The 24,160-nt window shown below is 43.7% G+C and overlaps 1 protein-coding gene across 1 annotated transcript in view; it reads left to right on the top strand.

Annotated features, from left to right (window-relative positions):
* Nucleotides 1-24,160, top strand: part of ETNK2 (ethanolamine kinase 2) — a 65,886-nt gene that overhangs the window by 24,823 nt on the left and 16,903 nt on the right. Inside the window, exons 2-5 of the mRNA XM_063452472.1 lie at nt 9,435-9,694; nt 13,083-13,214; nt 14,527-14,669; nt 14,755-14,838. Coding sequence (XP_063308542.1) covers nt 9,435-9,694; nt 13,083-13,214; nt 14,527-14,669; nt 14,755-14,838 — 619 coding nt within the window. The remainder of the gene's footprint in view (nt 1-9,434; nt 9,695-13,082; nt 13,215-14,526; nt 14,670-14,754; nt 14,839-24,160) is intronic.

The raw sequence follows: 24,160 nt of genomic DNA on the forward strand, positions 1-24,160 counted from the left end.
CAGGCATACTTGCATCCATGAGGCCACCGATGTACCGATCACTGCCACGATTCACAGATCATCTTCTGGGCTGGGAACCCACTTAGGGTCGCATCCAACCTACCATCCACATCCCCGGGGAGCTCATGAGGAGTGTTCTGAGTGTTAGAGTGTTAGAGCAGTGTTCTGCAACGTTTTAACACACGTGGCCCGGCGAAAAGAGGAGAAATATTTTGCGGACCAGCGTCAGCCAGAAGTAAAAAAAACAATGATATGTGTTAGGGATGCAGTGTGTGTGTGAGGGGCACTATGTGTGTGTGTATGGAGGGCAGTGTGTATGTGGGGGCAGTGTGTGTGTATGGGAGGGGCAGTGTGTGCGTATGGGTATGGGGGGCAGTGTGTGTATAGGGGAGAATGATTGTGGGTCTGTGGGGTTGAAGGTTAGATTAATAAATATATATTATTTTAATTTAAAAAAAAATAGTAATTTTGATATCCCCCCTCCCTGTTTACCATTGCCTGGGAGGGGGGGACAGTACTGGTCCCTGGTGGTCCGTGGGGAAGCCCTGGTGAGCGTGAACTCTAGCAGCCTCAGGAACTGCAACAGTTCACCTTTGCGAGGTTCGGAGCATTGCCGTGGTAACCGCGGCACCGCTCTGAGCTTGCGAGAGGAGAACCAAGCGGAGCTGCACGTTAGAGCTCCCCCGGGTCCTCACTTCCCTGCTGGCTGCCAGCATTACATTGCTAGCGGGCCCCTAAGGGAGATCTCTCTGATTTCCCCACTGGTCCTGCAGAGCCAGCGGGGAAGAGAGAGGCACAGCACCGGGGAAATATTTTGCTGCAATTTATTGCTGGTCCGCAAAAGCTTTCACCCAACTATAGTTCCGTGAAAGCTTTCGTGGACCGGCAATAAATTCTTGCGGACCAGCTTTTGAAGACCACTGCTCTAGAGAATATGATTCCACTACCTGGATTGTGGGAATCAGTGGACATCAGGAACCGGTTCCCTTTGAGGCCTGAGCTCGGAGACTGGAGGAGTTGGAGCGATATGGATGCGATTTTCACCATCACACTCATCTCCCAACGGTGATCGGCGCTACCATGAGTGGTGTTGGTATGGACTCTCCACTCTGGCCTACTCAAGGCATAGGTTGACTATTGATGACAGCTTACCCTCCCTATTTAAACGGACAGATGTGTTATGTTGCATTGCTTACTTCTTAACAGTTCGTACCCTGTGGCACTATCTTAGTCTTGTTACCATGCTTGTTTATCAGCATGATATAACCCAAAGTCATATTATGTAAGCTCACCTTTTATAAGCTATATCATATCGCCTATCTGATGTCACTGTTATAATTTATACCTCTGTCAGACCTCTGCCTCATTTGTCTCTTCATACTTAAAAAAAAATTTAAAAAAAGAGAGAGAGAGAGAGAGAGAGAGATGTTTCTCCTTGCCAGTACTTTGTGACGTGGAATGCATATGACCATGGCTTAACATGCTGATTTAAACTGACACTTTTACTCTGAGCTAGTATACTGTTATTATTGCACACAACTATCAGTTAAACATTTTCATTGTCTTTTTAATAAATATTTTTTGCATTATTTTGTATCAAATGTATCTATAATATTTGCGAATGCAAGGCTTTATATCATAAATTGGTAATGGAATTTACATTATAGAGAACTTATTTAATTTCATACAGCATGAAAAGAGAGAATATTCCTGAAGAATCAGGATTTATAGTTCCCTGTAGCCCTGGTAATGTTTTTACCAGTTCCCTGTTTTTCTAGGAATTTTATCAAAATTCTTGTATGCACATTTGCACTCCTACAGACCTAAAATGAAAATGACATTCACACACATTCAGAAGTAAACAGACCTTTACTTAACCTGCTGAGGTCCTCCTGCTGCTGGTAATGGGGTAGAGGTTGTGAAATTCTGCAGCCAATCAGTTACTGACTTGGTGGGGAGTACACGTTGCACGTGAAATTATATGAGTCTATTTGAGAGATAAGTCAGAGGATGGCTTAGGGGAATGCTACCCTGCACTTTGATATTAAAATGTCACATTTGAGTCGCTGAAACCTGTGGTTTGCATAATTTACCAAGCTCCAGTAATAAATTGCAAATATAGAGCAAATACATTGCATGATTTGGGTCACTTTGTTGTAGTTTCTAGAGCTTTTCATTGAATTACTAATCTAGTCCAGTGAGATATGTCCTTTGGTTGATAAATTGATGCTTACAGTAAAAACCAAATTGGAAACAGAAGGAAAATTGTTTTTGTCACCCCTTTGCCACATTGCAGTCCTTTGACAAAAAAACAGTGCAGTTTGAAATGTTGATGATGATGCTTCTCAGTGTTCCTTGCAGAATAAACTAACTTTTTCCTCTACTTTTGGAAAAGTCCTGTGAGTGCCCCTATGCATTTGACAGAAACAGTGTATATGTGTGTATGTGTGTATATATATATACACACACACACAAACACACACACATATATATATATACATATATACATATATATATATATATATATATATATATATATATACATATACATATACATATATAATCACCAGGGGTTACTTTCGCCAGGGCTAAATTTTCCCTTACCAATGGCTAGTGGAAATGTTGAGTCCATAGATAGACAGATAGATATTATTGCAAACTGCTTTAGGTGCACAGACAAACCCCTTAAATTGTCATGCTGACCTATGATCTTCAGATTGAGAATTTTCACCATTCTATTTTCTATCATTTATCTCAGGGCTCAACATTTCCACTAGCCATTGGCAAGTAAAAATATTTAGTCCTGATGATATTAAGCCCTGGTATGTAGTCCCTGGGTTGCCCAAGGCACACTTTTAGGGCTGAATTTTAAATTTACGAGGGTTGAATTTTCCTTCATTAATGGGCAAGTGAAAATGTTAAGTTCTGTTTATATTTCTATCTATATTGCCCTGCTAAGAAACATAAGCAAGTTATTTCTTATTCCAGTAATGAAAATAAAACCAGTGAAACATTCTCTCCCCTTCTATTTTCACTTGCATTGTTTAGGTCCTCTAGAAGATGTTTTTCTTTTACAGATTTTTGGGGTACAGTTTGCTATATTTGAATTAATATTATTCATTAACTGCTTGGGTGTCCAGCAGCACAGAAAGGACGGTGCCAAATCTGGTACAGTGCAAACTGTGAAATGTACTTCTATGCATTCAGAGTCATGTGAAGTAAAGAAAAGAAAAGAAAAAGGTCTAGTAAACTGAAGTAAAGATTATTTGGCAATATTTATACTTTTATTTGGCAGGGGTTGGGTACTGACTTTGGGGGTGACGAATGCCTAAGTAAAAGCATTACTCAAGGAAGCCAAAATGTAGATCCTCAGCTATCATACATCTGTGTTATGCCACTATATCTAAAAACAATATCTACTTTTATCTTATCCAAAATGAAAAGCATACCTTTTTTCCAAATTTGGGGCCAGTAACAACGTATGTGTCCAGTCTTGAGCGTAACATTTCAGAGTGGTAATTCCAGTTGACCGCATCTCCAAAGAACTGCTAGTCTGTAAAATAAATTTCTATTCTATAAAAGTGTAAATAAAAAAATAATATTTATACAAAACAAAACTCAAAACTCTTCCACTCAAAATTGGAGACTTCAAGGTTGTAGCAAAAAATCCCAGACTTCTTTATTGAATTCCCCCACCCCCACAAAAAAATATTCACAAATTAAAACATAATATTGGCTTATAGTGGAAATTGAGTAAAATGTCCACCAATACCGGGTGGGTAGTGCATACAGGGCAAATACATGCATTCAATGTTCGGACACAACAAAATGTGGTTTCTCAAAAGTTCTGGCCACTGACTGGATTATTTTAGAATCTCCCCAACTCCGTAAACAATACATTTATTAGCAGTTTTTGTTTGAGTTTGGTAAGAAGTATGTACTACACAATTTTAGACTGAATTTATGAGTGGATGACAAAATCTGCCCAAATTGTGGTTTGCGTTTCCAGCCTGTGGCAAGATTATATTATAGTCATGAGGTTATCATCCAAGCACATGACATAAAGAACAAAACAAAAACAAAGTTATACAAAAACTTTAACAATAGAGTGGGGCGGAGCCAGCGCCTGCATGAGCTAGACGCACATTGAGGCAGCTCTGCACACTTATCCTATAATCATCGGCTAAATCCCGGTACCAGCCCTGCGATCGAGCGCATAAAGGCACTAGCCAGCTACCCAACATTATGGGGAAAAAGTCCAAGTAGCAGCAAATGGACCCGGGCATGGGTTCTCGGGGTCCTCCTCTGCATGACCCCGCGGCTGGAATCAACCAAGATGGCGCCCGCTGAGGCCTACACCTCGATGTCCTCTGATGAGGATAGTGACGCAGCCGATATCTTACCTCCGCGTAGGGCAAGCACGGTACCTCGGACACATGCTGAACTGGGGGACTCTGCCCCATCCACCAAAGCGGACATTAAGGCTATAATGGCAGAAATTTACACTATGTTTAACCCCTTAAGGACCAAACTTCTGGAATAAAATGGAATCATGACGTGTCACACACGTCATGTGTCCTTAAGGGGTTAAAGGACCACTATAGGCACCCAGACCACTTAAGCTCAATGAAGTGGTCTGGGTGCCAGATTAATCTAGTGTTAACCCTGCAGCTGTAAACATAGCAGTTTCAGAGAAACTGCTATGTTTACATAAGGGTTAATCCAGCCTCTAGTGGCTGTCTCATTGACCGCCACTAGAGGCGCTTCTGCACTTCTCACTGTGAAAATCACAGTGAGAAGACGCTAGTGTCCATAGGAAAGCATTGAGAAATGCTTTCCTATGGACTGATTGAATGCACGCGCGGCTCTTGCTATAGAAACTGGCTATAGACACTAAGCAGCTACCATACTGTATTGCAAGTCTACTGTATACAATATGGAGATAAAGGGCTAAAAAAAAACATTGAATGATTTAGGATTAAACCTATTTTTCTAGAAATTATCGATCAGATACAAACAAGCTATGATTCATTTTTGTTTAGATACCTTTGGTTTTTCTAACACAAACAAGTATTCTAGTTATGGATACCTTACTCATTGCGCCTAAATGAGCGTCAGCCACCATTACTGATGAAGCCCACAAAGAACAAAACAATCAATGAGGGTTGCTTTAGGTCTCATGCAGAGGGGAACCTTTCTGGTTCAGGACTGCAATCATGGACTGGATACATCTGATACACAAATGGCTTGGGTTCCTGCTCTAGAGGCAAAAGCCAGCCTAAACTTGCTTTAGACTGAGTGGGAATCCACCAAAGGGAAAACTATTAGAATTGTTGACCTGTGTTAATTTATTTTGGGGAAAGTAGGAGTTAAACTGTATACATTCTCATACGTGTTGGACACGCATCTTCAATTTACAAGGATCCTATTTATATAAAAACTGTTAACAAGCGTACAGATGAAGTATCCTGAAAACAGGCATTATTTGATTCCTAGATTTTCCTAGAAGTGCCACGATGTCCATGTTGCAACTATGCTTCAATGCATTCTGTGTAATAGCTCTAGCCAGACACAGCAATTGCATAAATAAGGACTAGAAAACCCACAGAAAAAAAACAAACTTTGAATTTAGTTATCCAGCTTATTTTATTATTAAATGATTATATTAACTTATACTTGTAAAGGACTACAATAGTCATAAGTGTTCTCATCGGTGATCAAAACAAGTGATTTAACACCTATTTACGCAAGTTCAGCTATTCAAAGGAGAGGGATTTATGAATCTTGCTTGCTTTTACTTTGTAGGAGATTGTACACAAAGTCATATTTCTGTGTGTTGAAAATGTTGTGGGTGCTTTTGGACTTCAACCTGAATCCATGTGCATGTGGGATTAAAACTGTATTTTTATTCAAAATGATGCCTATAGTATCCCTTCAATCCTCAAGTACATATTAGGCTCAGGGCCGGCGCATCCATAAGGCGGCACAGGCGGCCGCCTTAGGGCGCACGGGCTCTGGGGGCGCAAGATTTCAGTGACCGGCAGGAGGGAAGCTCTCCCTCCTGCCGGGCCACCATCTCGGCCCCCGGTGCTGTGTGCGGCTGTGCTGAGATCAGACGCGGCGAGGGAGCTCTAACCTCTCTGCTCCCTCGCGCGCTGCCTGTCTGCTGATACCGCGGGAGCTGGAATATGACAGCACAGCCGCACGCCGCCCAGCAGCCCCACTGGACCCCAGGGAAGGATTCATCATCCTTATTTATAAAATAATTAGTGAGTGCATGTGTGTGAGTGTGTGTGTGAGTGTATGTGTGTGTGTGTGTGTGAGTGTATGTGTCTGTGTGTGAGTGTATGTGTCTGTGTGTGAGTGTATGTGTCTGTGTGTGAGTGTATGTGTCGGTGTGTGTGTGTGTATGTGTCTGTGTGTGAGTGTATGTGTCTGTGTGTGAGTGTATGTGTCTGTGTGTGAGTGTATGTGTCTGTGTGTGAGTGTATGTGTCTGTGTATGTGTCTGTGTTTGTGTGTGTGAGTGTATGTGTCTGTGTGTGTGTGTGTGTGTGTGTGAGTGTATGTGTCTGTGTGTGAGTGTGTGTCTGTGTGTGAGTGTATGTGTCTGTGTGTGAGTGTATGTGTCTGTGTATGTGTCTGTGTTTGTGTGTGTGAGTGTATGTGTCTGTGTGTGTGTGTGTGTGTGTGTGAGTGTATGTGTCTGTGTGTGAGTGTATGTGTCTGTGAGTGACAGAGTGTGTGTCTGTGAGTGACACTGTGTCTGTGAGTGACAGTGTGCGTCTGTGAGTGACAGTGTGCGTCTGTGAGTGACAGTGTGCGTCTGTGAGTGACAGTGTGTGCGTCTGTGAGTGACAGTGTGTGCGTCTGTGAGTGACAGTGTGTGCGTCTGTGAGTGACAGCGTGTGCGTCTGTGAGTGACAGCGTGTGCGTCTGTGAGTGACAGCGTGTGCGTCTGTGAGTGACAGCGTGTGCGTCTGTGAGTGACAGCGTGTGCGTCTGTGAGTGACAGTGTGTGCGTCTGTGAGTGACAGCGTGTGTGTGTGAGTGCGTATGTGTGTGTGCATGTGAGTGTATGAGTGTGTCTGTCAGTGTATGATGAGTGTGTTTGTCAGTGTATGAGTGTGTGTCTGTCAAATCAGTGAGAGTATGTTTGTCATTGAGTCTGTGTGTGACTATTAGTGTGTCTGTCAATGAGTGTCAATCAGTGTGGGTCTGTTAGTGTCAATTAATGAGTGTGTGTCAGATCAATGAGTCTGTGTCTGTCAGTGACGTCTGTGTGTTTGTCATTGAGTGTGTGACCATTCCCATTCCCTCCCTGTCCCTTGGTGCACCCCACACCCCTTTAGTGGTCACACTCCCCTTCCTGGTGTGTCAGTGTGTACAGAGTGTAGCGGAGCGCGGTACAGGAGCTTCTGTTTCCTGTACCTGGCCAGACTGACAGGAGGTGCTCACAGAGAGAGCACTCCCTGTCAGTTCGGCCGGGTACAGAAAACTGAAGCTCCTGTACCGCGCTCCGCTCCGCTACACTCTGTACACACTGACACACCAGGAAGGGGAGTGTGACCACTAAAGGGGTGTGGGGTGCACCAAGGGACAGGGAGGGAATGGGAGAGAAACACCAAGAGACAGGGAAAAGAGGGGGTAGGGGAGAAGAACACTAAGGGACAGGGAAGGGTCCATTAATGGTCAGGGAGGGGAGAGGGGCTGGTTAAGAGGCACATAGGTGAAGATGTTTTTTTTGGGGGGGTGGGGGGGGGGGGCGGAAAAATGCATCTTCGCCTATGTACCTAAAAATCCAAGCACCGGCCCTGATTAGGCTTCAACTGGATCCAATCAGATATGTAATATACTCTGCAAATATCAAAACATGTCTGGCATAAGAGTGCATTTTAAGGGAGGTAACTAGTATTTTGTAACCCCTTAATTACTTAAAGGTACACTATTGTGTTCGTAATACAAATAAGTATTCCTAACTCTATAGTGCCCTGGTCACCGTTTAGGTGCCCGGGTCAGTGTTTAAAAAAAAAGTAATTTGCTCTTGAGAAAAGCACCTGAGCATGCTGAAATGTTGGGGGTTCTTTGGTGATTTGTGTCAGGCTCTGGTAGGCTATTGATGCAAGCTGTGTTGCTTTATTTTAATTTTTTTTAGCCTTATTACTTTTTGTTTGTAATTTTTTATTTTTGCTATTGTGAAATAATATTGTTAATAAAGTCACATTTATATTAGTATTTTGTGGTGTGCATCCTGTCTTTTGATTTACTGACTGTTTTTGATACCCTCTGTAGTATCTAGTAAGGATTACACTTGTGCAATGACATATAGGATAGGGTTTACCTCTTTAATGCTGATTAAAGGGATTCTATAGTGTTAGGAGTACAAATCTGTATTCCTAACACTTTTCCTAACATCTATCCCCCCTCCTTGTGCACACACCTCCCGCCTCCCCCTCCTACCCTCAGCACATAAAGTGTTAAACAACCCTTTATTTACTAACCCAATTCCAGCACCGATCTGTCTCGGCACATATATTATGCCTTCCCAATAGGAAAGCTTTGCCTATGGGGTTTTCTCTCACGCTGAAACCCTGTGAAATATCAGTGTGGAAGACAGCCACTAGAGGCAGTCTTAGTTCTGCAATATAAACATTGGTTTACATTGCAGGACTAAGTGGGACAGGGACACTGCACCCAGACCACTTCAATGAGATGAAGTGGTATGGGTGCAAATAGTGTCCCTTTAATTGTGACTAGTGTTCCTGCAGAACAGCAATGTTTTCAGCTGCAGAATTAAACCAGGGTTCACATGGCATTGAGATGAAGTTTTCTGGGTGCGTAGAGTGTTCATTTAATAGAGAGTTAAAGGAACGCTACTGGGTCAGGAACGCAAACATTTATTCCTGACTTTATAGTGTTAAAATCACCTGCCCATTGCCTCACTAAATATTTAAGTATGCAGCTGCTGCGTCTGCACCTAATCTGCCTGCTTGGCTGACATCATCAGACGTTATTCTCTGAGCCAATCACAATGCTTTCCCATATGATTTGGCTGAGACTGTCAAGGAAGCCAGCACAAGCCAAACACAGCCATAGCCAACCAGCATCTCCTTACAGAGGTGCATTAAATCAATGCATCTCTATGAGGAAAGTTCAGTTTCTCCATGCAGAGGGTGGAGACACTTAATGGCAATGCTGAAGTGTGCAGCACTGCCCCAGAAAGCACCTATAGCAGTCATCTGAGGAGTGTACAGTGGAGGTATCCATGGACTGTAATGTAAACACAGCATTTTCTCTGAAAAGAGAGTGTTTACTGCAAAAAGCCTGAAGGTAATGATTCTACTCACCAGAACAAAAATAATAAGCTGTAGTTGTTCTGGTGTCCCTTTAATCTTACAACATTTAAAACTTCCACTATTCTTTCTTAACTTACAGCTTTTCACTGATGGACTCACCAACAAGCTGCTGGCATGTTTTGTGGATGCAAAGATGGATGATGCAGTGCTGGTGCGTATCTATGGAAAGCGCACAGAGCTTTTTGTGAACAGGGAAGATGAAGTGACAAGCTTCCAATTGCTGGGGGCTCATGGATGTGCCCCTGCTCTCTACTGCACCTTTCAAAATGGACTCTGCTATAAGTTCATGCGCGGCCTTGCTCTGGGGCCAGAACATGTGCGAGATACTCAGATATTTAGGTAATATTTTGTACAGATTGGTGGTGAGTTTAGAAAAAATTAATGAGTAATTTTGCTAATACTCTAAGCACATAGAGCACTTCAGCGTGCTACCTTTGAAAGATGCTCAATAATGAGTTGTAGTACAGCTCATTGAGAAGACTGTGATTGGAAAACCACACACACGAGGTTGGTTTGAAAGGCTTCTTAATGCGAAGCCTCTGATAAGTTATTCCCTGATACAGACAAGAAAGTGTGTGCTGGGGAAACAGTGGAGGCCTTGCAGTAGCTGCAGATACTAGATATGTCGCTATTGCAAGCTAAGAATTTATATAACCCAAAATAAACCCTGCAAAACTAATTGTATGCATGTTTCTTTGAAGGCTTATAGACACACTGTTAGTTTTTCCATATGGAGAGTTCTTTTAGATTAGGGATCGACTGATTTTTTTTTTTAGAGCTGATACCAATACTGATAATCTGTGAACTTTCAGGCGGATAGCCGATAGCTTACCGATATTTAGTGCATTTACCATATTTTTTTGTGCAAATCTTTTTTTATTAAGTGGTAAATGCACAAAATATACATGCCAGTCAGATTTTCTTTTATGCTTTCAAGAATATTTTGTGTGTGTATAGTGGATGCAATGTGTTTGTTTGTGTAGTGGATGCAGTGTGCTTGTTTGAGTAGTGGATGCAGTGTGGGTAGTGGATTCAGTGTGTGTGTTTGTGTAGTGGATGCAGTGTGTTTGTGTGTAAATATGTGCAGTAGGAACTCCCCTCCTCCCCACTCCTTACCTGTCTCTTAGTGCCCCCCCTTACCTGTCTCTTAGTGCCCCCCCCCATTACCCTGTTCCTCTCCCTTCTCCTTAGTGCCCCCCCTACCCCAGTGTTCCTTTTCCCTTCCCTCCCCTGTACCTTAGTGTACCTTAGTATCCTCCCTTAATGTTCCTCTCCCCCCCTTCCCTGTCCCATTGTGTTCTGTACCCCCCTTCCCTGTCCCATAGTCTTCTTCACCCCCCTTTCCTGTCCCATAGTCTTCTTCACCCCACCTTTCCTGTCCCATAGTTTTCTCCCCCCCTGTCCCATAGTGTTCTCCCCCATCCCATAGTGTTCCCCCCGTCCCATAGTGTTCTCCCCCCTGTCCCATAGTGTTCTCCCCCCTGTCCCATAGTGTTCTCCCCCCTATCCCATAGTGTTCTCCCCCCTGTCCCATAGTGTTCCCCCCCATCCCATTGTGTTTCCCCCATCCCATTGTGTTTCCCCCGTCCCATAGTGTTCCCCCCCGTCCCATAGTGTTCCCCCCGTCCCATAGTGTTCCCCCCGTCCCATAGTGTTCCCCCCGTCCCATAGTGTTCCCCCCTGTCCCATAGTGTCCCCCCCTGTCCCATAGTGTTCCCCCCCCATCGTGTCTCTCCCCATCCCATTGTGTCCCTCCCCGTCCCATTGTGTTCCCCCCGTCCCATAGTGTTCCCCCCGTCCCATAGTGTTCCCCCCGTCCCATAGTGTTACCCCCGTCCCATAGTGTTACCCCCGTCCCATAGTGTTACCCCCGTCCCATAGTGTTCCCCCCCGTCCCATAGTGTTCCCCCCCGTCCCATAGTGTTCCCCCCCAAATGTTCCCCCCGTCCCATAGTGTCCCCCCCACCCCATAGTGTCCCCCCGTCCCATAGTGTACCCCCCGTCCCGTAGTGTTCCTTACCACCCCCACTTCCTGTCCCATAGTGTTCTACCACCCCCCGTCCTTAGTGCCCCTCTCTCTCTCCCCTCCTTGGTCCCCGCTCCCCGGTGTGTCTCCTGGTAGCGTGGCCGAGCGGAGCAGTGCGCACCGCGGTACAGGAGATTCAGTCTACTCTCTTAGTGAGCACTTCCATTCAGTCCGGCCGGGTACAGAAAACAAAAGTTGCTGTACCACAGTGCGCACTGCTCGGCTCGGCAACGCTACACAGAGTGACTGGCAGGAGGGAGCACTATGCGCCCACCTCCTGCCGGTCACCCCGATCTAGTGCCCTCAGGGCCGGTGCGCCCTAAGGCGGCCGCTTGTGCCGCCTTATGGATGCGCTGGGTCACTCATTCAATATCGATACCGATATTTGCAAAAAATCTGAATATCGACCGATATCGGCAAAACCGATAATCGGTCGTTCCATACTTTAGATACTCGAGTACTTTGTTTAAGGAACAGTGGAGCTCAGGGTGCCACGAATTAGAAACATGGGTATGTTTGTTAAAGCGCCACTCCAAGCACCCAGACCACTTCTGCTCATTGGAGTGGTCTGGGTGCCAACTCCCATCACCCTTAACCCTGCAAGTGTAATTATTGCAGTTTTTTACAAACTGCAATAATTACCGTGCAGGGTTAAGTCCTCCTCTTGTGGCGGTCTATCAGACAGCCACTAGAGGGACTTTCGAGTTCCTAAAACCCGAAAAGTATTTTAAACTACGCTGGACGTCCTCAAGCTATGCATGAGGACCTCCAGCGTCGCCAGAATCCCCATAGGAAAACATTGAATAATGCTTTCCTGTGGGGAGGTCTAATTCGCGCACGCCGCCATTGCCACACTTGTGCATTAGGTCTCCTCTGCCAGCTGACGTCGGCGGAGGAGGAGGTAAGTCACTGAAGGAGAATTAACCCCTTCAACAACATGGGATGGGGGGGGGGGGTGGGAGGGAGAGGGACAACACGGATATGTTTTCCTGGCACTGGAGAGTCCCTTTAAGTGACAGACTGTAAAAGTCCTGGGGATTTAACATAGCATGTGGATAACCTCTAAACTATATACTGTAAAATAGGGATCCCTTAGAAATTAAAATATTAAAACACTTCTGGATAAGAATAATGAACTGTTTGATGTGGCCATTTGTTACAGGCCTGAGGAAGGTAAACTATATATTGGTTGTTAGCATAGTTTTACATACTGTACTACTAGAAAAACTGATGGCCTTGCTTGTTAAAAATTAATGGCACACTGGATAAGAATGGAAAACAACAGCATGTAATCCCTTTCACCTGTAACCAGAGGATGTCAACTTACACTTTAAACCAAACATTTAAAAAAAACTAATTGTAAAAAAATGACCTGCAATGTTTGGAAGACACACAATATGCATATTGTGCAAAGTACACTGATACAACAGAGCAGACTATAAATGCCAGAAGTGCTTTAAATATGTATATAATATAATAATAAACAAAAAGCATTTATACTTTGTAGGACATGTTACAATACAAAGAGCAATGAATGCGCTACAAAGTAAATAATATTACCTTTTAAATGGTAAATTATACATAATAAATTTAAATATGAATATTTTGAGAACATAGTTTTGACATTTAAAAATTGAGTGTAAGATGTGCTTTACTGCTTGTTTTATTTATTGCCTAGACGTGCATCTCTCTTTTTCACAGACTAATCGCACATGAAATGGCTAGGTATCACTGCATCCCAGCTCACAATGGCTGTATCCCAAAGTCTGGACTGTGGCAAAAACTTGACAAGTATCTATCCATCCTGAACATTGATGAGGGATTACCAGACAGGTATGGGAGAAAAATACCAACCACGACCAGATTGTCTTAGATATTAATGGGGTAACAAGTCTCTCCCTGACTTTATTGTCAAGGAATTTATTACAAGCCCTCCCCTCCCCCCTTTTGCCCCCACCCCCTTTTGCCCCTCCCCCCCCTCTAAAAAAGTTAGAAGCCAGATTGTATTTACTCTAACAAAGCTTTATTTTTAACAACAAAAATACAAATTTTAAAGGGACACTATAGTCACCTGGATCACTACAGATTATTGTCCTGCAGGCTTTTCAATGTAAACACGGTCTTTACAAAGAAAGTGCAGTGTTTCCATTGCTGCCTAGTGACACCTCTAGTGGCAGTCACTTAGACGGCAAATACAGTGCTTCCTATCTCAGTGCCGCACAGTGCGCAGCACCTATGTTCACCGTCTCCACACTCTGCATGGAGGCACTGAACATTCCCCATTGAAATGCACTAATTAAATGCAACTCTATGAGGAGATGCTGATTGGCGCAGCGTCTTGCAGCACATGCTCAATAGCTTCCCAATACTTTCCTACGGGAAAGCATTTGATTGGCTGAGATTATCAAGCTTGATGATCTCAACCATAGAGGTTGGGCCAGCCAAGGGGAGACTAGCATAGCGTGGGGAAAAAAAAGTGTGTAAAAACACCATTCTCATGTCATCAGAGGGGGGCTGGTCACTTAAACATACACTCACAGACAGACACACACATACACAGACAAACACACTCACAAAATTATTGTATGTTTTATTTCAATTAAAGTCCACCAAGCCTCCCTACCTTTTGGAGAGCTGGACTGGAACCGCTTTCCCTATATGTAATATAATCAAGTAAGTCAATGTAATGATTAGCAAAGTGGTGAGATGTGGGAGTAGCAGTGAGTCAGGAAGGTGAGCATGATGAATTTGATGAATAGTGAGTTGCAATAGTCAAGTCGGAAAATGATGAACGAACGAGTGCCTTAGCTGTATCTTTAGTTAGAAAAGGGCGAATGAGGGCAACATTTTTAAGGTACAAGTTACAGGATTTAGAGACAGACTGGATGTGAGGAGAAAAGACCTGAGTCAAAAGAAACACCAAGGCAACGAGCCTGAGTGGTTGGTGTAATGGATGTCCCATTGACTTGCAAGGAGCTTGATAGAGAGGGAAAAGTTGAGAAGTTCAGTTTTAATAAGATTCCATTTTAGAAAACAGGAAGACAACAAGTTAGACCTGGATGCGAGGCAGTTCGCAATCCTAAATTTTGCAATCCTCTATCTCTAAATTGGGTCTAACACATTTCTTTCATTGATCTCTTGACAGATGGCCCGCAGGAGCTCCCAGTTTAAAGGACTTAGAGAATGAGCTTTCTTGGTTACAAAAGTATCTTCCAACCCTGGAGTCTCCCATAGTTCTTTGCCATAATGATTTACTATGTAAAAACGTTATCTACAATGAAGAAGAGGGTAGGTGTTGTTTACATTCTGTAAAATGAAGGTAGAGCCAAATTGTAGAGATTATTCACCTCACATGAGCTTATCTTACTCACAGGTCATGTACGGTTTATTGACTATGAATACACTGGATACAATTACCAAGCCTATGATATTGCTAATCATTTCAACGAGTTTGCAGGTAAGCTCAAGTAACCCATCCCTGAGAAGTATGCATCTCAAAGGTAAAATCTACAGTATCTAGTATTCCTTCATTTTTAGTAACATCTGCAAATACATTTCAGAATCATAAGCAAATATAGAAAAATTTTAAAGGAATAAAAAAACAAAACACAAAAAACCCCTCTCAAACTAGTCTGACAGATTGTATTTCTACAAATTCCCCAATGCTAACATTTGTCACTCGTACAACATGAAAACAACGGCATATTTCAATTCTACTAGTAGTTTAACCCCTTAAAGGGAGGGTGCAATGTCCCTCCAGTTTTAACCCTTCAGATGCAAACATAACAGTTTCAGAGAAACTGCTATGTTTACATTTGGGGTTAAGTCAGCCTCTAGTGGCTGTCTTCCGGACAGCCACTAGAGGTGCATCTGCGACGCTGGAGGCATATTATGCCTCCATCACGCAGAACGTCCATAGGCAAGCATTGAGAAATGCTTTCCTATTGGCAGCTTGAATGCGCGCGCTGGAATAAGGTAAGCTGCTGTAGGGGTTTTAACCACTTTGTTTTCCTGACACTATAGTGATCCTTTAAAGGGAAACTCCAGTGCCAGGAAAACGATCCATTTTCCTGGCACTGGAGGGTCCCTCTCCCTCCCACCCCCCAATCCCCAGTTGCTGAAGGGGTGAAAACCCCTTCAGTGACTTACCAGAGGCAGCGACAGGTCCCACGTCGCTGCTTCCTCCTCCCCCGCCGCTCCTCCTTCTGCTTACGTCGGCCGGTGGGCGAGACTGATCTCGGCCGCCGGCCGAGGAGACCTAATGCGCATGCGCGATAGGAAAGCATTGAAAATGAATTTCAATGCTTCCCTATGGGGAATAGAGAGACGCTGGAAGTCCTCACACAGCGTGAGGACGTCCAGCGACGCTCTAGCACAGAAAACCTGTGTTATGAAGCAGGAAGTTCCCTCTAGTGGCTGTCTAATAGACAGCCACTAGGGGAGGACTTAACCCTGCAAGGTAATTATTGTAGTTTAAAAAAAACTGCAATAATTACACTTGCAGGGTTAAGGGTAGTGGGAGTTGGCACCCAGACCACTCCAATGAGCAGAAGTGGTCTGGGTGCCTGGAGTGTCCCTTTAAGGACAGTGTCAATTGTACACGTTCAAAACAAAACATAAACCTGGAATTTGCGCAATATGTCTGTTCAACCATAATTCATCTCTTTCATATTAAAGGACCACTATAGGCACTCAACCCACTTCAGCTCAATTAAGTGGTCTGGGTGCCAGGTCCATCTAGAAACTGCTATGCTTACATTAGGGTTAATCCAGCCTCTATGGCTGTCTCATTGACAGCCGCTAGAGGCGCTTCCGCGCTTCTCACTGTGAAAATCACAGTGAGAAGACACTGCCGTCCATAGGAAAGCATTGTGAAATGCTTTCCTATGGACTGATTGAATGCGTGCACGGCTCTTGCTGCGCATGCGCATTCAGCGCTGACAATGCAGTAGGCCTGTAATAAAGAGGGTACAAAAGCAGGCACTCGTACTCAGCAGGCTTTTTCAAGATAGTGAGTTAGCCTTCTGATGTAGTTTGTATACCCTGATAGATGCAATGCAAAACTTTTTTTCTTAAAGGCACAAGGGTCCCTCTGTGGCAGGGCTTTTCATGTCTAAAGCATCTTATAATAAAAACTAAAAAAAATATACCACACTCAAGTTAAAAAAGAAAAGAAAAAAAAGGATGAAAAAAAATATATAGTATCAATATCAAGTTAACTGGTTAGAGTGCATATTTGTAATCCATACAGATGATGATGGAAAAAAAGAAGAAACTGTATACAGTAAAAGTAAAAATAAAAAATCGGTCAAATATATATATAGTTGAAAAGGTTGGATCTCACCCCTCTGTAAGATAAATCAGTCTTGATCTAGTCAGTGAGTTCATAGGAGATGGCCACTGCAGATAGTAGTTGGAGATAGTAGTTGGTAAGTAGGTGTTCACTGTAATCCAGCAGCTGTACTGTGCTCAGGCAAAGGTGTAGGTACGGGTGACCGTAGGGCTGTAGACTGTGGGCTGCGCGCTCAGGACTATGTTGTCCCTTCGAATGCCCAATTCTGAAGTGTCTTATGGTGGGCATATTACAAGTATGGGACCCTGAAAGTCAAGTCGCTAACCTGAGTGGTCATAACAATACCATTTAAAAAATTCGGACCGGGCTGCACCCTCGGATTATTCGCAGTACAACACCTAGCCAAACAAACAAAGACGAAACTACTCTTGCTTTCCACAGACGCTGAGAAAGCCTTCGACAGAGTAGACTGGAACTTCATAACGGAGACATTACGCACGACGGGCATGGGACGTGGTATGCTCGCATGGATCATCGCGCTTTACAGTCAACCAAATGCCAGAGTCAGAGTGAATGGATGCCCGCTCTCCCCGATAATATTTGCCCTAACTCTGGAGCCGCTCCTGGACCGCATTCGGAAAAACCAGAGGATAACAGGGCTAAGCTACAAAACCCATGAACATAAAGTCGCCGCCTACGCGGATGATGTTCTGTTTTTCCTCAAGAACCCAGCAGACTCCATACCCCAGCTACTGACTGAATTTGAGAACTATGGGCACCTCTCAGGACTAAAACTCAACCTAACCAAGTGTGACATTCTTAACGTCACCGTACCTGAGACTGAATGCACACAACTGAGACGACGATTCCCGTTCCACTGGTGCCATGAACGTATGAGATACCTTGGGCTATGGATCACACATGAAGTAAAAGACATCTACGCACACAATTACACACCCCTTCTGACCACCATCCTTGGAGACCTCAAGACATGGAACTACGCGCACATATCATGGCTGGGGAGGCTAACAGTAATTAAGATGAATGTCCTACCCAGGATCCTATACCTCTTCCACACAGCGCCACAAACGGTACCACAAACATTTTTCGCTACACTCAAGACAGCGCTCATACAATACGTATGGAAAGGGGACAGGGCACGAATTAGCTACGAAAAACTCTGCCTCCCGAGACGATGGAGAGGACTAGCGCTACCGGACGTTAAACGATACCACTAAGCCACAGTACTACAGAGGCTGAGGGAACTACATATAGCCTCGCCCCACAAACGTTGGGTGACACTATGGAAAGACAACACAGACAACCAACTGTACACGCTGATGTGGCACAAAGAAACGGAAGCACAGACAACTCTTGGAGAGGACTTCCCTGTTACACAGACACTAAAACACTGGACCATACTGAGAAACGAACTACAGATTTCACCCAAGCCGAGCCCGCTGATTCCCATAACCTATAACCCACACCTGGGAGATGGACTCACATCGTCCACCTGGCCGTTAGACAGCCAAGACGGATACATACCCATACACACTGCGATCACGAGACATCTACTGAACGCAGCTAAATCCCTAATTCCACTACATTGGAAGAAAGAGGACCCACCCACGACGGAACAAAAGAAATACGAACTGCAGAAGCCAAAATAGCAGACCTGCTGGGAAGAGGAGAATGGCACACGGAGATCTGGAGACCTTGGCTACTATACATAGTGTAGGCGACGATGCGCAGTTGGACACACAGCAGTGTCCGCAGAGAGGAGGGAAGACGTACACCTCAGCTTCACAATCTCACTCCCCACTGCCCCCCCCCCACCCCAACCTACCCAACCTGTCCTCCTTCCCCCCCAACCCGACTAGGGACAACACACAAACGCAAACACGACACAGGGCAAGACCCAAGAGAGAGCGAAACCCATGATACCGCTGTAGATCAGGAGGAGACACATGAGGTGAAACATAGGGGAAGCATAGGGACACAACAACCCATAGGGCTCCACATTACACTAACGACACATGTATAGCTTGAGATGCAGACACCCAGTGACACAAACTTATCGACAAAGGAAGGAGTCACGACTTAGGAGTCAACCGCACCAATACTGGATCGAACAAACAAACATAATAACATGTTCCGACTACCTTCACAAGCATGGAACCCAAATAGGCAAACACACAACATTTAGACAAGGCCACACACGAGAACACTACATACTGCCCGAATGATGACTACCAAGAAAAATGCAAACTGGACGGAAGCAATAACGAACACGCACTACTAGACGCAAGGGACAAGGGGAGAGAGACCCCAGGAAATAGGAGAGACCTAACGAACTGCAGGGGCCAAAGTAACGCACACATATATCAAAAAGCAATGCTCATGAATGGAACACACAAAACTGAAACCTAGGTCGCTACGACTAATCCCCCCAGGCCAGAAAGAAACACACTATAAGACAAGGTCCCGGGACCCGGAAGGGAGGGCACAAATCACGAGACATCTACTGAACGCAGCTAAATCCCTAATTCCACTACATTGGAAGAAAGAGGACCCACCCACGACGGAACAAAAGAAATACGAACTGCAGAAGCCAAAATAGCAGACCTGCTGGGAAGAGGAGAATGGCACACGGAGATCTGGAGACCTTGGCTACTATACATAGTGTAGGCGACGATGCGCAGTTGGACACACAGCAGTGTCCGCAGAGAGGAGGGAAGACGTACACCTCAGCTTCACAATCTCACTCCCCACTGCCCCCACCCCCACCCCAACCTACCCAACCTGTCCTCCTTCCCCCCCAACCCGACTAGGGACAACACACAAACGCAAACACGACACAGGGCAAGACCCAAGAGAGAGCGAAACCCATGATACCGCTGTAGATCAGGAGGAGACACATGAGGTGAAACATAGGGGAAGCATAGGGACACAACAACCCATAGGGCTCCACATTACACTAACGACACATGTATAGCTTGAGATGCAGACACCCAGTGACACAAACTTATCGACAAAGGAAGGAGTCACGACTTAGGAGTCAACCGCACCAATACTGGATCGAACAAACAAACATAATAACATGTTCCGACTACCTTCACAAGCATGGAACCCAAATAGGCAACCACACAACATTTAGACAAGGCCACACACGAGAACACTACATACTGCCCGAATGATGACTACCAAGAAAAATGCAAACTGGACGGAAGCAATAACGAACACGCACTACTAGACGCAAGGGACAAGGGGAGAGAGACCCCAGGAAATAGGAGAGACCTAACGAACTGCAGGGGCCAAAGTAACGCACACATATATCAAAAAGCAATGCTCATGAATGGAACACACAAAACTGAAACCTAGGTCGCTACGACTAATCCCCCCAGGCCAGAAAGAAACACACTATAAGACAAGGTCCCGGGACCCGGAAGGGAGGGCACAAATCACACTAGGGGACAGCACTAATAAACGCACGAACCCCAGGGAATACTGGTACAGAGTTCCCCATCTTACAAACAGATAAACCTATCTACCCTGATAAAAGGTACATAACATCCAGATCACAGGAATACGTATTAGATAACCGTGATAATGAAAATGCTATGGGACGAAGGTGGCCTGCGAGCTGAACAACGACCCACTGATAACGTGGCCTGCGAGCCCGTAGGAATATGGTGTCACACCAGATGCATTGATATATGAAACTATACCTGAGACCTGCGTGTCTCCATACCAACTTTTTATGCTTGAGTTTCTTTGCATTATCGACAATAAAAAAATCATATTTACAAAAATAAAAAAAATTCGGACCAAGAATGATCTAGATGGGGAACTGTATTAAGAGGTAGAACCTAGGGATCGACCGATATTGATTTTTTAGAGCTGAAACCGATAATCTGTGAACTTTCAAGCCGATAGCTGATAACTTGCTGATATTCTGTACAGTTACCATTTTGAAAAAATAAACTATTTCTAAAGGTAAATGCACAAAATATACCTGCCACATGTAGTGGATGCAGTGTGTTTAGACAGGGGAGCTGTGTATGTTTGTGTAGTGTGTGTGTGTAGTGGATGCAGTGTGTATTTGTATAGTGTGTATATAATGAATGCAGAGTGTGTGTGTTTGTGTAGTGTGTGTATATAATGTGTGTGTTTGTGTAGTGTGTGTATATAATGAATGCAGAGTGTGTGTTTGTGTAGTGTGTGTGTATATAATGAATGCTGAGTGTGTGTTTCTGTAGTGTGTGTGTACATAATGCAGAGTGTGTGTTTGTGTAGAGTGTGTGTATATAATGCAGAGTGTGTGTGTTTGTGTAGAGTGTGTGTATATAATGCAGAGTGTGTGTGTTTGTGTAGTGTGTGTATATAATGCAGAGTGTGTGTGTGTGTGTGTGTGTGTGTGTGTGTGTGTGTGTTTGTGTAGTGTGTATATAATGCAGAGTGTATGTGTATATAATTCAGATTGTGTGTGTGTTTGTGTAGGGATGTAATTTGTGTAAAATGGAATATATGTACAGCTCATCCCTCTTCCTGGTGGGGATTTAAACATCTGGACGCTGGTGGGGATTTAAACATCTGGACGTCTGTTTACTTTTACACTTATAACGTGAAGTCAGTAGGTTTAAAGTTGTGATGCTTATCTAGTTAATCCTTGGGGGGGCAGCTTAAAATTAAACAAGTGAAGGTAAATTTGTATTTTAATAATGACCTTTAATAGTAAAATACACTATTTGCTTTGAGTAAAATTGAAAAATAATAAAATACGCTAAAGTACACTTTTACCCATTATACTTTACTAACCCACACCTAACCCCGCATTTATTTGTATTTCTTTGTTTAATTTAAAGGATCACTATAGTGTCAGGAAAACAAACTTGTTTTCTTGACACTATACTCCCACCCTCAGGGTCCCCCTCCCTTGGCGCTGAAGGGGTTAAAACACCTTCAGTTATTTACCTTTTTTTTTTTTCAATCTTCGTTTTATTGAGGCATATTTGGTTTAGGGTACATAATGAAGAAGGGAAGACAGTAATAAGTTGTACAAGTTGGGAATATCACTTCACAATACGTATTTTCATGGTGACTCGTCAGCCTCATTTTTTTTTTTTAAAGTGAAGAACAGGTATAGCACAGCATAACAAATATAACCATAAACAGCACCTGTCTAGGTGGATTATTAAAGTAAAGAGTCAGTAAGCTCTACAACCCCGTAGGCCTGCTGTGGGCGAATAAATCGACAGGTTAAATTTATATCAAGCTAATTTTCAGTAATTCAATAACAAGAATGGTGCAACAGTTGTACATGTAGCTTTGAACTGTGTAATGTTATCATCGGGGTTAAAGCGAAGGATGCGAGTGTAAAACTAGGGAAAACCTGTGAGGATCAGTCTGAGACATGGAACAGTAAGTCAAGTTACGTGCTGGACAAGTATGAGATGAAGTTAATATATTCAGGGTTAGTAAAGGGTAAGACGATAAGTATGTTATTAGGTCATCTATGCGGAGTGTGGCAGGTCACAATTGAAGCCGGCAATGAGATTAGGTCAGCCGCATGTATGCTGCCATTCCAATGAGGTATTGGTGGTAAAATAGTGCACATTGGCATAACTGAAAAAACGATGAGAATATAGCCGGGCCTATTCCCTTCAATCTGTCAGATAGTTAAAGAAGGGATATGCGCCTCAGTCGGGAACTGAGTGAATATCTGTTTGACAGTTACACTTAACATGACTGAATGAGGGGTGATGTTAGTCACTGTGGAGTTTTGCATGAAATTCTAACAGGGTGTATGAGCCTTAATATGAAATTCCCTACAAGTCAAGGTTTAGGCTCATGTTAGTAGCGTGGTTACAAGTGGGTTTAGTGTGTATGATGTGTTACTTGCAGGGTATTATAGCGTGGTCAGGTAGTGAGCTTATTACATGGGAAGCGGTCTATGGTGGTATACGGTGGTGTATTACCCCTAACCAGGGGGGGGCCTTGGGGGGGGGGAGTGTTAGCGTGCTGGTACCATTCGCAGGCCTTAGGGCCTTATAGAAACATAGAAACATAGAATGTGACGGCAGATAAGAACCATTCGGGCCATCTAGTCTGCCCAGTTTTCTAAATACTTTCATTAGTCCCTGGCATTATCTTATAGTTAGGATAGCCTTATGCCTATCCCACGCATGCTTAAACTCCTTTACTGTGTTAACCTCTACCACTTCAGCTGGAAGGCTATTCCATGCATCCACTACCCTCTCAGTAAAGTAATACTTCCTGATATTATTTTTAAACCTTTGTCCTTCTAATTTTAGACTATGTCCTCTGGTTGTGGTAGTTTTTCTTCTTTTAAATATAGTCTCCTCCTTTACTGTGTTGATTCCCTTTATGTATTTAAATGTTTCTATCATATCCCCCCTGTCTCGTCTTTCCTCCAAGCTATACATGTTAAGATCCTTTAACCTTTCCTGGTAAGTTTTATCCTGTAATCCATGAACAAGTTTAGTAGCCCTTCTTTGAACTCTCTCTAAGGTATCAATATCCTTCTGAAGATATGGTCTCCAGTACTGTGTACAGTACTCCAAGTGAGGTCTCACCAGTGTTCTGTACAATGGCATGAGCACTTCCCTCTTTCTACTGCTAATACCTCTCCCTATACAACCAAGCATTCTGCTAGCATTTCCTGCTGCTCTATTACATTGTCTGCCTACCTTTAAGTCCTCAGAAATAATCACCCCTAAATCCCTTTCCTCAGATGTTGAGGTTAGGACTCTATCAAATATTCTGTACTCTGCCCTTGGGTTTTTACGTCCAAGATGCATTATCTTGCACTTATCCACATTAAATGTCAGTTGCCACAAGTCTGACCATTTTTCTAGTTTACCTAAATCATTTGCCATTTGGCTTATCCCTCCTGGAACATCAACCCTGTTACATATCTTAGTATCATCCGCAAAAAGACACACCTTACCATCAAGACCTTCTGCAATATCACTAATAAAAATATTAAAGAGAATGGGTCCAAGTACAGATCCCTGAGGTACCCCACTGGTGACAAGCCCAAGCTTCGAATATACTCCATTGACTACAACCCTCTGTTGCCTGTCACTCAGCCACTGCCTTACCCATTCAACAATATTGGAATCCAAACTCAAAGATTGCAGTTTATTGATAAGCCTTCTATGTGCAACAGTGTCAAAAGCCTTACTGAAATCTAGGTAAGCAATGTCTACTGCACCACCCTTATCTATAATTTTAGTTACCCAATCAAAAAAATCAATAAGATTAGTTTGGCATGATCTCCCTGAAGTAAACCCATGTTGTCTCTGATCTTGAAATTCATGTGTTTTTAGATGTTCAACAATCCTATCCTTTAACATGGTTTCCATCACTTTCCCCACTACTGAAGTAAGGCTTACTGGCCTATAGTTGCCCGACTCCTCCCTATTACCTTTCTTGTGAATGGGCACAACATTCGCTAACTTCC

Source organism: Pelobates fuscus, chromosome 1, assembly GCF_036172605.1.
Source record: "Pelobates fuscus isolate aPelFus1 chromosome 1, aPelFus1.pri, whole genome shotgun sequence".
Lineage (NCBI taxonomy): Eukaryota > Metazoa > Chordata > Amphibia > Anura > Pelobatidae > Pelobates > Pelobates fuscus.